The sequence below is a fragment of the Dunckerocampus dactyliophorus genome, chromosome 6 (assembly GCF_027744805.1).
Source record: "Dunckerocampus dactyliophorus isolate RoL2022-P2 chromosome 6, RoL_Ddac_1.1, whole genome shotgun sequence".
Taxonomy (NCBI): Eukaryota; Metazoa; Chordata; class Actinopteri; order Syngnathiformes; family Syngnathidae; genus Dunckerocampus; species Dunckerocampus dactyliophorus.
The window spans coordinates 28,018,062-28,031,937 of NC_072824.1; the positions used below are offsets into that span (position 1 = coordinate 28,018,062).

General features: G+C 41.3%; 1 protein-coding gene across 2 annotated transcripts; it reads left to right on the forward strand.

Annotated features, from left to right (window-relative positions):
* The first annotated feature begins 427 nt into the window (after positions 1-427).
* On the forward strand, positions 428-8,319 carry fgf8b (fibroblast growth factor 8b). 2 transcript variants are annotated; one of them, XM_054779175.1, is made up of 5 exons: positions 428-790; positions 930-966; positions 1,749-1,929; positions 4,210-4,316; positions 7,849-8,319. In XM_054779175.1, the coding sequence occupies exons 1-5, from the start codon at positions 732-734 to the stop codon at positions 8,137-8,139; spliced, it is 675 nt and encodes a 224-aa protein (XP_054635150.1). In that variant the 5' UTR covers positions 428-731; the 3' UTR covers positions 8,140-8,319. The 2 variants fall into 2 exon arrangements, with proteins under 2 accessions (XP_054635150.1, XP_054635151.1); XM_054779176.1 differs by lacking the exon at positions 930-966 and having other exon boundaries at positions 737-790.
* The last annotated feature ends 5,557 nt before the right edge of the window (positions 8,320-13,876 follow it).

A 13,876-nucleotide genomic window follows, 5' to 3' on the forward strand; every position in this document is an offset into this window, starting at 1 on the left:
ATGGATGAAGATATGCTCAGTTGTCGTTGACATGGTTTATGCTGTGCAAAAACACGCAAACGAGAGCACTTCTTGATGTGTGTGCATGTTTTGCCACAAATAAGCTCCAGCGTCTCTCGATGCTACTGGACGTGCATCTCACTCCCTGTAATAAAGGCATGTAAAGAGTTTCAACAAGTATTCGGTTTCAAATGCGCTCCAGCTTGAAGGCCACGCCTGCTCTCGCCGAGGATGTTGACTTTCACGCAAGTTTCGCTATTTAAATGTTGGATGGGCGCTGATGCTGCTGCTGGACTGGCGTGGACGCACGCAGGAGGAGACCGACTTTCGGCTTTTACGATCTGAACAGCGTACAAGGAGGTCTTTGCATCTTTACAAGGAATCGGTGTGGTCACTTTCGTGGATTTGGCTCGCCCTGTTTGTTAGATACTGTGCGTATCGCTGGTGCGCAAAGTTCCGCGCGTAAACGTTCCACTCTGCACAACTACCACTGAGATGCTTTTTGAACAGAGTTTCGTGTCAGCAGCAACGCTTTGCACGGATTTTCCCTTTGGATTGTTACAATGAAAACATTTGGCCAGATTTGAATGAGATGGAGATCGCAGCCTTCACCCGCAAGGGACACTGAGCGTCTATGGACCCCTTAAATTACTCCTAAACTTTGATGCTGCAGCAGGGAGAACTTCATTTGAATTTCTGAGACCTCCCAGCAGCGAATCAGCGGAGTATTCATGAATCAATATTTGAATTATTACAAGATGAGGCTGAGAACATCGAGGTTAGGTTATCTGTAAGTAAAAAAAAAAAAACACTTTAATAAATATGTGAGTTATTTAATTTAGTATTAAAACTTATTTGATATTTATTATATACATATATGTTTTCATTCATATTTTATTTTTGATATATTTATTCTTTTTCTGCCACAGGTTACTCCAGTTCACAGCACTTTGCTTTTACGCACAGGTAACTTTGTAAATTTGCTCTTCAATAAATCTATTTACTTTAATTAAAGCAAGGGTATACAAAGTGCGGCCGGTATACAAAGTCCATTGTCAGCTTACAGCTGCTTTTTATCGGCATATTTTAAAAATAAAATTAGTGTTAATGAGATATATTATTAAATTGTACACTTATTGCCACCTATAACCCAAAGCTAAGATGTTTTCTTCAGACGGTTTAGCATATATTGACCTCCACTGGATTAGTTTTAACGTCTTTAATGTCCAAAAAGTGACCCCCACATTCTTCAGATTTTCTGTATGGAAAAAGTTTGCACACCCCAGATTTTAAAAAATACGGTGAACTGAGTAATATCAAACAGCCATGATCAGGTATGATAATTGGACATTGCACAAATTGCATGTCTGTACATCTGCAGTGGGCTGCAATAATAATAATGAAGACATTTTATTAGGGGGGCTATGGCGATTGGCAAAAATTCAAACATCTTGAAAAGTGGCAAGATCTGGCTTTGACAGGTGATTGTTAAAACATATGTGCACTACTGCATTGAAGGGGGAGAAAAGTCAAGAAGGGGGTGAAAGATCACTGGTGGTTAAGGCAAATAACAAGCAGGGGAATTGTCCTCCCCGTGGGTCCTTTAAAGCATCCCTAAAATTGACAAACACCACTGTCAAATAATGACACATCAATTGAATAGAATGAATGATAAAGGCACGGTTCTCATGGGTTGTGGCAATTCTTTAGGAGTGAAATCAATGCGTATGTTTGCTGTTGTCCTGCAGAACACAGTGCAGTCTCCTCCTAATTTCAAGCAACATGTCACCGAGCAGAGTCGGCTGTCAGACCGCATGAGCCGCCGGCTGACTCGAACTTACCAACTGTACAGCCGAACCAGCGGGAAACACGTCCAGGTGCTGTCCAACAAGAGGGTCAACGCCAATGGAGACGACGGGGCGGCCCACGGTAAATGACAGCACTACATATCGATCCAGAATTTAGAAAAAAACAACATCCAATGAATATGGAAACCGAATTAAATGTCCATGTATACGCAGGGGAATGTCTGTTTCTATTTGGATCGTGTTACATGAACTGACTGACCAAGAGCTGTCAAATGACAACATTGTAGGGTGAAATGACCAACGTCTTATTCTTTGTCACAACCTGCAATGGTGTACACTTGCCTGGCGTGATGCTGAGTGGGGCTTGTGGACCTCATTCCGTTAGATGAGAAAGGAGACAATCATAAATACTAAATTTACAGAAATAATCACAAGTGAACATTGTTGTATTTATAGGAATATATTCATTACATGCAGGTATACCTATCATTGTGGTCAGTGTGGGTACATATACGTACATAGAGGGATAAGGTTTTTCCACAAACATAATACATAATAATCATATATAATAATCAGTATGAAACTTTTTATTATTAAGGGAGAAAAAAAATCCAAAGCTACATGTCCCTGTGTGAAAAAAGTGACGCCCCCCTAAACCTAATAACTGGTTGGGCCACCCTTAGCAGCAACAACTGCAATCAAGCGTTTGTGATAACTTGCAATGAGTCTCTTACAGCACTGGGGAGGAATTTTGGCCCACTCATCTTTGCAGAATTGTTGTCATTCAGCCACATTGGATGGTTTTCCTGCATGAAGCGCCTTTTTAAAGTCATGCTACAGCATCTCAATAGGATTCAGGTCAGGACCTTGACTAGGCCACTCCAAAGTCTTCAGCCATTCCGAGGTGGACTTGCTGGTGTGTTTTAGATCATTGTCCTGCTGCAGAACCCAAGTTGGTTTCAGTTTGAGGTCACCGACAGATGGCCTGACATTTTCCTTCAGCAGAATTCATGCTTCCATTTATCACAGCAAGTCTTCCAGGTCCTGAAGCAGCAAAACAACCCCAGACCATCACACTAACACCACCACATTTTACTGTTGCTATGATATGCTTTTTCTGAAATGCAGCGTTACTTTTACGCCAGATGTAATGGGACACACACCTTACAAAAAGTTAAACTTTTGTCTCATCAGACCACAGAGTATTTTCCCAAAGGTCTTGAGGATCATCAAGATGTTTTCTGGCAAAATGGTGACAAGCATTAATGTTATTTTTGTTCAGCAGTGGTTTTGGCCTTGGAACTCTGCCATGAAGGCTGTTTTTGCCCAGTGTCTTTCGTATGGGGGAGTCATGAACATGAATTTGTTTGATGATCTGAAACATTTAAGTGTGACAAACATGCAAAAAACATTTTTTCACACCACTGCAGATATAGAAGATGGAGGAATCTCCAATGAGTGCATATTGTGAGGTATATTAGCATACATATAGGACATAGTCTTGGTTAGTGCGCATAATATTGATTGTACATAATGGACATTCCTATTTGTAACAAATTGTTTTATTAATGACTGTATAGATTTTAATATGGACATGTTAAACTACACCAATAAAATAGGAACCTGGTCCATCCCACACACCGAGTGGTGGAATGTCAAGGAAGCCGTTTCATTTCTGTTGTTTTTGGCCGCCTGTGGAACAACATTTGACACGATTGCAAAACAACAGAAGCTTAAAGTGAGGTGTCAACATCCTTTATGAGTTATTTTGTGTGCTGGCGTTCCACAAATGGATCAAGTCATTGACACCTACTTTCAAGGCAGGCTATTTCTGGGCTTTGTGGCAAGAGATAGATTGCCAAAGTCCTGACCCGTCTGCAGCCGCCTTTCCACCCTTGCCTTCCATTCCTTCAATATCTGCCTTTAGGAGGCTCATTATGGAAGGAATGTTCCTTGCATTACTTCAGGACTCTGAGGAATATGAGAGGTGAGGCGGGCGTCCTCACACTTCCTTTCCTCTTTCATGCAGTCTTTTGTCTTGTGGATTTCTCACACACGCACGCCTGCTAAGTGGGTGTCACTCTTGTATGTGGCCCAAATCTGCCGACTTCTTTCTCTCTTTTTTGAAGCGCATCACAGCAACATCAGCGCAGACTTTTTGAAGACTTTGCTTATTTTTATATCCTCTGGATCACAAAAGGCTCAGGAGATGAGCACGTATGTCAGCCTCGCAATTCTGGTTCACCGGACAGGATGCTTTCAGATCTCTAGTGAATTCTGCTCTACACTCAGAGCCCATTGACAGAAAGACGAGCGAAGGTCGTCTTCACGGCAATATCACAAAATGATGGTTTGCACCACCTCTTCTCACTTTTACTTTCATTTGTGTTTGCCTGCGCAGCTAAACTGGAGGTGGAGACGGACTCTTTTGGGAGTCGTGTTCGCATCAGAGGAGTGAAGACGGGATACTACATATGCATGAACAAGAGGGGGAAGCTGATTGGAAAGGTAACTCTGACTTTGTTTTTTATTATTATTATTAGGCAAGTTTATTTCTAGAGCACAATTCATACACAAGGTCATACATAGTGCTTTACAGAAAAAAGGGCAAAATCACTTCATAAAATCTTTCCATAAAACAAAAACAAAAAATTAAAACTGAATCCAGCTAAAACTGTTTAAGTTGTGATATGCACAGTTGAATAGAAGCCTGGATTTGAACGTTGCCAAAGATGAGGATTGTCTCACATTTTCTGGAAGACTGTTCCAGATTTTTGCAGCATAAAACTGAAACGCAGCCTCACCGTGTTTAGTCCTGACTCGGGGCACCCGCAGGAGACCCCCTCCCTGAGCTTCTCAGAGCCTGAGGTGGTTCATGTGGCTCTAACATGTCAGAGATGTACTTTGGCCATCAAGACCATGGAAAGACTGTTTTAAAGTCTATTCTCTGTGCGACAGGAAGCCAGTGCAGAGACCTGAGTACTGGACTAATGTGCTCATATTTGCAGGTTCTAGTCAGCACTCGAGCAGCAGCATTGTGGATGTACTGCAGCTGTTTTTCAGCTTGTTTATAGAGCCCGGTGAGAAGGCCGTTACTGTGGTGGAACATGTGGAACAGTGTTGGTCAGGGGTGTCCAAATGTTCGGACTTTATTGGCCCTAAAAATAAAATATACAGTATGTATAATGAATGGGATATACTATTACTGTATATACAGGGGATACCCACACATTCACGGTCCTGCAAATTTGCGGTTGTTTGCTCAAAAAAATATATTTTTTGTTTTTTTGTTAAAAAATAGGCTGTTTTTTTCCGCAGAAAACACATCTCATTTGCCATTAGTCAGTAATCATTCCTAAATATGAAATGTACATCATACATGTACACTGTTAGAGAACCCATAACTTTATGTTTATGTCTTTTTGCTTCACTGATAATGTTTTTACGTGAAGCGTTGAGATTTCACACTCTGTTTGCTGATCCTTGAACACATCCTTGTGCTGAGATGCAAAAGTTTCTTTGGCTCAAACAGTCAATCCGGCCTCAAAACTCGCATTATTATTGGAATTACAACAGGCAAGCATTGTGGAGCCTCAGTCCTTCCTTAGCGATGAGTATTTGATACCGAAATGTGTTAAATACGTGACACATATTTACAGCTTATACGTGGATTCTGTCTCGATTGATAAATAGCAATTGAAGAGAGTTGGGGAGGGTTCTGGAGTTCTAAATCTAATCTAATAATTACAACATTATTGCAAATGTTGATCTGAAATCGAAGGAGAACATCAACATTGAGAAGGGGGGGTTGATGGCGAGCCATGTGTGAAAAATAGACATTTTTATTGCCGTCAATTACACTTTGGTTGTTCGCCATTCGCTGGTGGTCGTGGAATGTAACCACCACTAAATGTGGGGATGTATTGTATTCTAATCATTTGTTTTGTCACCTACAACACAGAGATAAGATAGCATATTGAACTGCACTCAAGTTCTTTTAGCAGCTTTTAATGTGCAAAATGTATCAAAGTGGCGCTCCTGCATCCTTAAATTTTTCTGTATGGAAAAAGTTTGGACACTCCTGGCCTAGGTAGTTTTAAAAAAGTCCAGTACTGTCTCTTACTGTTTGTCATGCTTTTCAAAGTTAACGCATACAGTCGTCCGTCGCCACTTCACTGTTTGAATTTTGCGGCTTCAATCCATCACGGTTTTTCCAAAATATAGGAATTCATAAATCATGCTGCTTTCTGCATGTACATGACAAAGTGTGATGAAATGAAATATTGTCGGCGTCAACATGCAAACATTATGAATTACCAGTAATAGATAGATAGATAGATAGATAGATAGATAGATAGATAGATAGATAGATCTCCAAGAGGAATTCACATTTCCAGCAGCTGCAATGATGTCATAATACAGGACAAGTTTCCAACAGGTTGTACAAAATATCAAAGACTGATCCAGATGATGGAATCATTCCGCATACCGTGATCCAGAATATGAAAAAAAATGGGGAATTGTCATCCTAGGAAGAGAACAAATGAAGCTACAAACATGCAACAAGCACCGTTACATATAGCCAAGACACTGTGGCATCTGGATTTGTTATATCTTCCAAAGATATGGAGCTAGATCCAGATCCAGCACAAAACCACCATTACGGAAAATGCAACAACTACTGAACTAACATTGATATCATTATGAATCCAAATGCTAATGGTGTGTTTTCATGGTCAAGGAATGTAAATATGTAGATAAAATACATGTAGGACATGTAGAATATTAATGCTGTAAATCCCAATATGGGGGGAACTATGGCGCTTGGTGCAGGTCTGTGCTCTGCGAGTGCTTTTCTAGTTATTATTGGGATTATTATGCTATTATTACTGTGTCCGTTGTGAGATCATTCAAACCTGCAATAAAAGCCTGTTGTTCCGGCAATCAAGTCTGATACTTGTGTGTCTCAGAGAAGGTTACAGTGAAATTACTGACACCTACTGGCCAGTGTACAATACTACATTGCATCTTTGAATGCATCTCCTGAATGTCTTCTATTCGTATTTTAATTGATTAAGCCATTTTTACGCTTGATTTAGGCAAAAAACTGGCTATTTTGTGCTTATAATTTGAATAATTAATGAAGTCGTTTATTGGTAGGAAATCCATCTCATTGGTGAAGCTGGAGTTGCACGTTAAGATGTCAAAGGCAAACTGCAACTTGCTTGAGGAGATGTTATGTACACGCAGCGAATATTTACACGCTTACTCACACATGACAAACCAACAGCAGCTGGAACAGGAAGTCACCCAACATGCCTTGTAGGTGACCAATGAGTGTACAATAGTATTGTTTTGCACGTAAATTAGCGCCTAAGCGTTTCTTCATATACGTGCGTTGGTTGCACTGTGAGTGAGGGAGGTTTGGTTTGATGGCCTCCTGCTGGTTTGCGTTTGGGCGTGCAAATCAGTCACGTGTCGGTCGGCAACGAATCGGCTCTAAGAAATGAAATGAAACAACAGGAGCCGGCTGGTGTCGTCAGGAGGCAATTGAGAGCCGATTTGTTTTTTTCCTCATCTTTTTCTCTGTTAAAGTGTGACGCCGTTGGGGCGGTTCAACACACGCAGCACACGGAGGAGGCGCCTTTGAATGGCAATCTTTACCTGGATGCTGCTTTTTCTTTTTGTTTTGCACTTTTTCCTTTATGTTTTGTTGGCGTTGTGTTGTTTGATTGTAAATTGTAGGAAATGTGCATGCGGCGATTTGACCTTGTCTATTGAGATTGTTTGTAATATATTTTTGTAGCTGTTCCTTGACAATTGAAATAAATCCATTTGAATAATAAAAACATTTGATATCATGCATGTTTTACATTAGTAATTCATTTTACACAATACACATCATGTGGTAATGAATTCATTTAAGACAACAAACAAATCTGAGCAGGGATCTACTGTACAATATTTCAGTTGCGTGATGAAAGAATGTTCCACTTTGTGGGCGTCCAAAATGCAATCACTTGTCTCTTTTTTTCCCCAGAGGAAGGGAAGAGGCAAAGACTGCATCTTCACTGAGATTGTTCTGGAAAATAACTACACGGCGCTCCAGAACGCCAAATACGAGGGCTGGTACATGGCTTTCACACGCAAGGGCCGCCCGAGGAAGGCCTCGAAGACCAAGCAGCACCAGAGAGAAGCCCACTTCATGAAGCGGCTACCTAGGGGGCACTTGTTGAGTGAGAGAAGGCCATTTGACGCTCTTCCTCTCTCCGTTCTTCCCCTAAGCAAGAGGACTAAACATTCCCATCAGCAGCGCTCCGGGGGCCGCTGAGAGCTGAAACCATGACATGAGAGGGGGAAGAAACATGTGTGTCTCTCCTTGTGGACCACTTTTGTGTTTTATGTCTAATCTCATAGTTACACTATTTCCCAATTCACTCAATTCATTCAATTAGTGGGAAATTTGATTCATTGATTTCTAAAGAATGTATAAAGTACGATGGAGCTAGACACGGCAGCTATCTGTTTTTTTGGGGGGGGGTTTCTGGTGGGGGGGTGTTAAAGCATCAGAGTTTGGCTTGATATTGTAAATCCCTCGAGGAGGCATTTTTATAAGCATTTTTACATGTATGAATATATTTGACTGTAAGATATGTAAATGACATCAAATGGATATTTATTGTAGAGCGTATATTAAAACCACTAAAGACTCCATTCTGTCATGTTGTTTTGGAATCGGATGCCAGCATACAAAATGCCGTTTGCCCCCCAAAACAGTTTTTTTTCCCCCCCCTCTTGGAGTCGGAGACCCAGATAACTGAAGGGCAATATCTGTGACAGGCCACAGAATTCAATGTGCTCAGCAAGTGAGACTTGGGCCTGAATGGCTGCAGCTACGCATTAAAAGCGATGAGGTCAGCCCACCATTTTGGCCCAAACAAAGGTTACCACCATGTAGTTGCATTTCTCACGATCGCACACCGTAACCCTCTGATCAAATGGGCCTTTGTGGAAGCTCATATAAAAGGGCATGTTATACAATAGCGGCTTGGAATAATAACACAAGGAGGGGTCAGTTATCAAAAAGAAGCCAGTCACACAGGGAGGGGTTGAAGGGGAGGGCGGGTGCAGAAAAAGCATCAGGGCCTGTGTGGCGAAATGTGGCATGGACTGAAAGAGGGGGAATGGCTGGGAAGAGGCATTCGGGAGTGAAAAGGAGGCAGAAAAAGGAGCCCTCTTCCCAGAAGCAGTTGAGCATGACCGTCAGAGGCCAAACGACAGGGGAGGAAGAAGCCCCCCAACACCCAGACCCGGCTGCTCCCGTCGTGCATGAGTTGGATGGCCAATTTGTTGGGAAAGCACATCTTCACAGCCCAAACAATGATCAAAATACCGCATCGCTGTAAGGATGCCTGTCTATTATGCAACTGTCAATGACAGTCAAACAGTGGAGCAGGATGGCTGCAAGATGTAGTAGTAAACACAAGGAACAAAGTGTTTTTGCTTTATAGACAGGAAAAAGTGGCAAAATCTGTAAAGAATCAGTTTGTTTTATTTGATTTATGTATTGAAGATGGGGACAGTACATATTCATGAACATATACACCATATGTGAATATGTCAGATCCAGCCTAAGGCTAATTTCCATCTGTTGTCCCTGGACAGGTTGATGTTTAGCACATTAAGACACAGTTAAAACGCATGAAGACACTGCAAACATAATAGAACACATAATAAAAACTTGAAATTCAATGATATCACACATGACCCTCCCAACACGAGACACTTACAGAATACACACTGTAAGTACACTGGAATACATTGCCGGTTGTCATGGACGGTACGCTACACCTGGCCATCATCATGCTCACACACCTGCTTGGACATACGCCACTTCTTCAGGTGACGTTTGAAGGCCGCACAACCAGACGAAGCTCTTAAGCTAACTGGCGCAGTGTTACTGCCTTCGAAGGGGAGGACATTTGTCTGAGAGGGAAAAGCGAACATATTCTCTCATATTCAACTTTTTTCAAAAGCAGTCATACAAAAACTTTTGGAGAGGCAGTCAGCCAACAGCCAGATCTCAGGCCAGGTTGACCTCGATCCGTAATATATAATGAAGGGGCATTCAATGCCATTAAACCTTCACCAATGAGTGTTGATTTCTGAGTCCATAGTAGTCCGTTCTGTGCTCGTGGCAGGAACGTATCAATGCCCCGCATTAAGAACAACTTGCTCATTTGACCTCATCATAGGATTTCCACGATTTTTTCACCTTATCTGTGGTGTAGCTCAGCAAAAATGCCTTTTGTTCCATAATGTAAATGTCCTGAATGATGTTGTCCCGTTCACCGATTGTTGGTGGTTCTTTTGACAAGCATTTTTTAGTTATTGCTTTCTTACTATCAGCCAATAATATCTGCAATAAATATCCCCTCTTCTAACTTCCTCTGGTACGTTTCCCAAGTAGGGTTTATCTCTCTTCTGATGATTTGTTTGATTGCAGAAATAACACCTGTCCAATACGTAACAATGATGGGACAGCTCCAGAAAATATGACAATGGCCTGCTGAACGCCCGCCCTCTGGTTTGTCAGCTTGGAGCTGCTTCATTCTGGGGCTGATGAAGACCTCAGGTTGTTCTTTCATATAAATTCTCTCCCCCATAGGGAACCAGATGTAGTATATTGTCTTTTTCATATGTTAGTCCAACCTTCCTCAGTTCATTTTATTTTTTACTTATATTGTCACGAGGCCTTTCTCTTCTTGTAGGGAAGAATAAATTCTACAAATCATTTTTTTATTGTTTTTCCATGAATAACATCAACAAAAATGTTTACGAGGCTTGCTCGTACTCCCCCAGTGATTTGAATGGGTTTTTCAAAGTAGGATCTTAGCTGTAAGTATCTATAACCTAAAATCTTGTTTCTCCAAATTGTGTGTTTCTGTGATTTGCTGTTTTATTCCAGATATTTAGGGGGACGGTGCTCCAGTTGGAGAGTTTATTTAGACTTAGTTTCTGGATAATCTTGTCCCCTAAGATAGACGCAAGAGGTATTTCTCAAAGCACTACACTTCCTGGAGTGAATGCTCGTGTAGCTGCATGAGGGCACACGAGGACTTGAAAGTAAAGCGCTGCAGTGCATTCATGACTGGATGAGGCTTTTCTTATTTTCTTTTAGCAGCATGACTGTCACATTGCAAAGCATTCTTGTTCATCCACAAATTTGGAATTTGGTTTAGGGTATACTGTGTTATTTTCAAAACGCGTTTTTTCAAATGTTTAATGAGGGTTTGAATCGTTGTTAGAGAACCAGTGTGTGGCATTCTAGGTGTGTGTGTGGCGAAAACGCATGTTAGGAGACCGGAGACGCCAAATCAGGGGTGTCCAAACTTTTTCCACCGATGGCAGGGTACCGGAAAACAAAAAGATGCAAGGGCCGCTTTGATAGTCTGGAAATCAGCACGTGTAGACATGCTAAGAAGTTTTATATATTTCAAGGAAAAAAAACTGCATCTTAGCTTTGTGATTTACTGTAAGTGAAAACAGCACATTATTATTAGTTTAACCTTTGCTCTTTTTTCCTTTTTTGCTGTCGTTTTCATTTTCCAAATAGTTCAACTTTCATCTCAAATAATCTTTGTAAATTTTCTTCTCATAACATCATGACATTATTCCCAAAATATTATAACTTTTTCCCCAACCTAATTTTACAAAAATTACAACTTAGTTTTGTTTTTCAGAATTTTTACGACTTTAAAAAATATGTATTTTTTTTCTTTAGCACAACTTTATGGGTTAGGGTGAGCGTCGTAAAATATATTTTTTCTGTTCAATTCTATTTTTTTAATGTGCTGTGGGGCAACAAAAAAAAAACAGCAAACACCAAATGACCGCCGGGCCGCAATTTGGACACCCCCAAGTGTCCATATGTGTAAATGGTTGTGTGATTGACTGGTGACCAGTACAGAGCGTATGTACCCTGCAGCTGGGATAGGCTCCAGCTCACCTGTGACCCTAATGAGGACACGCGGTATCGAAAATAACACATGGATTGTTTTAGTTTGAACAAAACAATAGAAGTCCTTCACAAAAATACAACAGACATACAGCAAATTTGCTGTGTAGAGAACACTATTTTGCTAGAGTTATGCTTTAATTTCAAAGCAGTTGTGGTTACGGCTTAGTCGTACAATTCATAAATCGAGCATCAAAAAGGTTGGTTATATAACCTGAAAAATGGGTTTCCCCACCAAATTAAAGTGCATTACTCCTCGTTGGATACCACACGAATTGCTCGTCAGAACGCCACTGACAGAAATTGTGGCAAAATATTTGTGTGATGTTAACAATAGTGTGACATCTATTTGGAACTAAGTCTCATAGAATCCAAATTTGCATCAATGATGTTTACCACAAAGCCGAGCCTCATGAAGCCTCGGGGGAACAGTTTGAGCACCAAAATTTCACTAATGGCTTTCAGGGTGGCCCGCGACACGCAAGGAACATGAAGGTATTCAGTTAACACAAATGGGACGTGCTCCTAACAGTGACCCCGGAACGAACAGGGATGGGGCATTGTGTGTTTTGAGTGCTTTACAAGGACATCAATGAAGGGAGGCTGGGCAAGAAGCACAGTGACGAGTGCAGAAAGCATGTATCATGAGGTCCGACTACACACTGTTCTGACGCAAAAATCAGCATTTTACACTTTTTACAAAATTATTTCACTGGGGGGGAAAATCCAGACAGAAAAAACTGTACAAAGTATCTTTATTCAAACTAAACATCGGGAGAGTTTTCATAAAAACTGAAGAACTGAAATGTGCTTGATGACAACCTTCACCCACTGACTTAAACTACAGTGGCCGGAATACACTCATTAACATTTGACGAGATTTGAAGAGTTGAAAAATTGCAAGAATTTATGTTTTGCACTGTTGGATCTTAAGGAGGTTCTGTCAGTTGATTAAAAGTGTAAGAGCACAGCCTTTAAAAGCCAAAATGTTGACAAAAATGTAGACTGAATGTGTGTATTCACATGTCACGATCGCTTGAAAGGCAACAGAGCTTTCTCTCTTTGAAGGCGGTGGGATTGTTGAGCCGCATAAGCAAGGCCTCCCTCTCGCAGAGCACCATTGCTGCTGAGCTTGGACGGAGTAAGACAGTCATTTGAAACTTCTTCACACATCCTGAGGCTCATGGAACAAAAAAGTCATGTGGTTGAAAAAAAAAATGTCACCGGCCCTGGCTGTCCATCAAGACACGGGACCATCCTTGGCCCAAATAAAGGTTGTTACTGGTGCCGAGTGCAGTCCAATAACCATCAGACGCCATCTGCCAGAGAAGGTTTTACGAACAAAAAACATCTTCAAAGGCCTCGTTTTTTTAATGCCACAAAATTGCCTGTTTGGAATTTGCAGGAGAGCTCCAAACATGGGACATTGAAAGGTGGAGGAAAGTTTTATTCTCCCTTGACGGTCCTGATGGCTTCCAACGTGACTGGCACGACGAGGACATCCCACCTGAGATGTTTTCACCATCACGATCCTTCAATGGAACAATGGAGCTTCAGGTTGCGCGGGGGCGTCAAACGGTAGCCGGCTGTGTGGAGATGTTGCAGGGGGCATCCCTCATGACTGAAGGCCCTCGTCTGTGTGGTAATGATTGGCTTTTTCAACAGGACAACGTTGCACTTCATTTGGGGATGGATTTACAAAAATAGACATGAGTTCCAGACGGTGGATGCCCTCCGTGAAGCCATCTTCACCACCTGAAGCAACAATCCCACTAGCCTCCTGGAAACACTGGCATCGAGCATGGCATCAAAGCAAACCCATTTTTTAGGTGATTAACAAGAATGACGCAGCTACTCATTACTCACTCCTTTTTATTTATTTATTTATTTTAGCTATGGTCTTAAACTTTTGATCATCTGATGAAGAGCTTATTTCACTTTAATGCTTCTTTGCAATAAATTGGTTACTCTACACATTTTTTGTGTCACTCCCATTTTTTCTTTTTGCATTTTCAAGCTCTACTAAGATCCTCCTAAGATCCAACAGTGC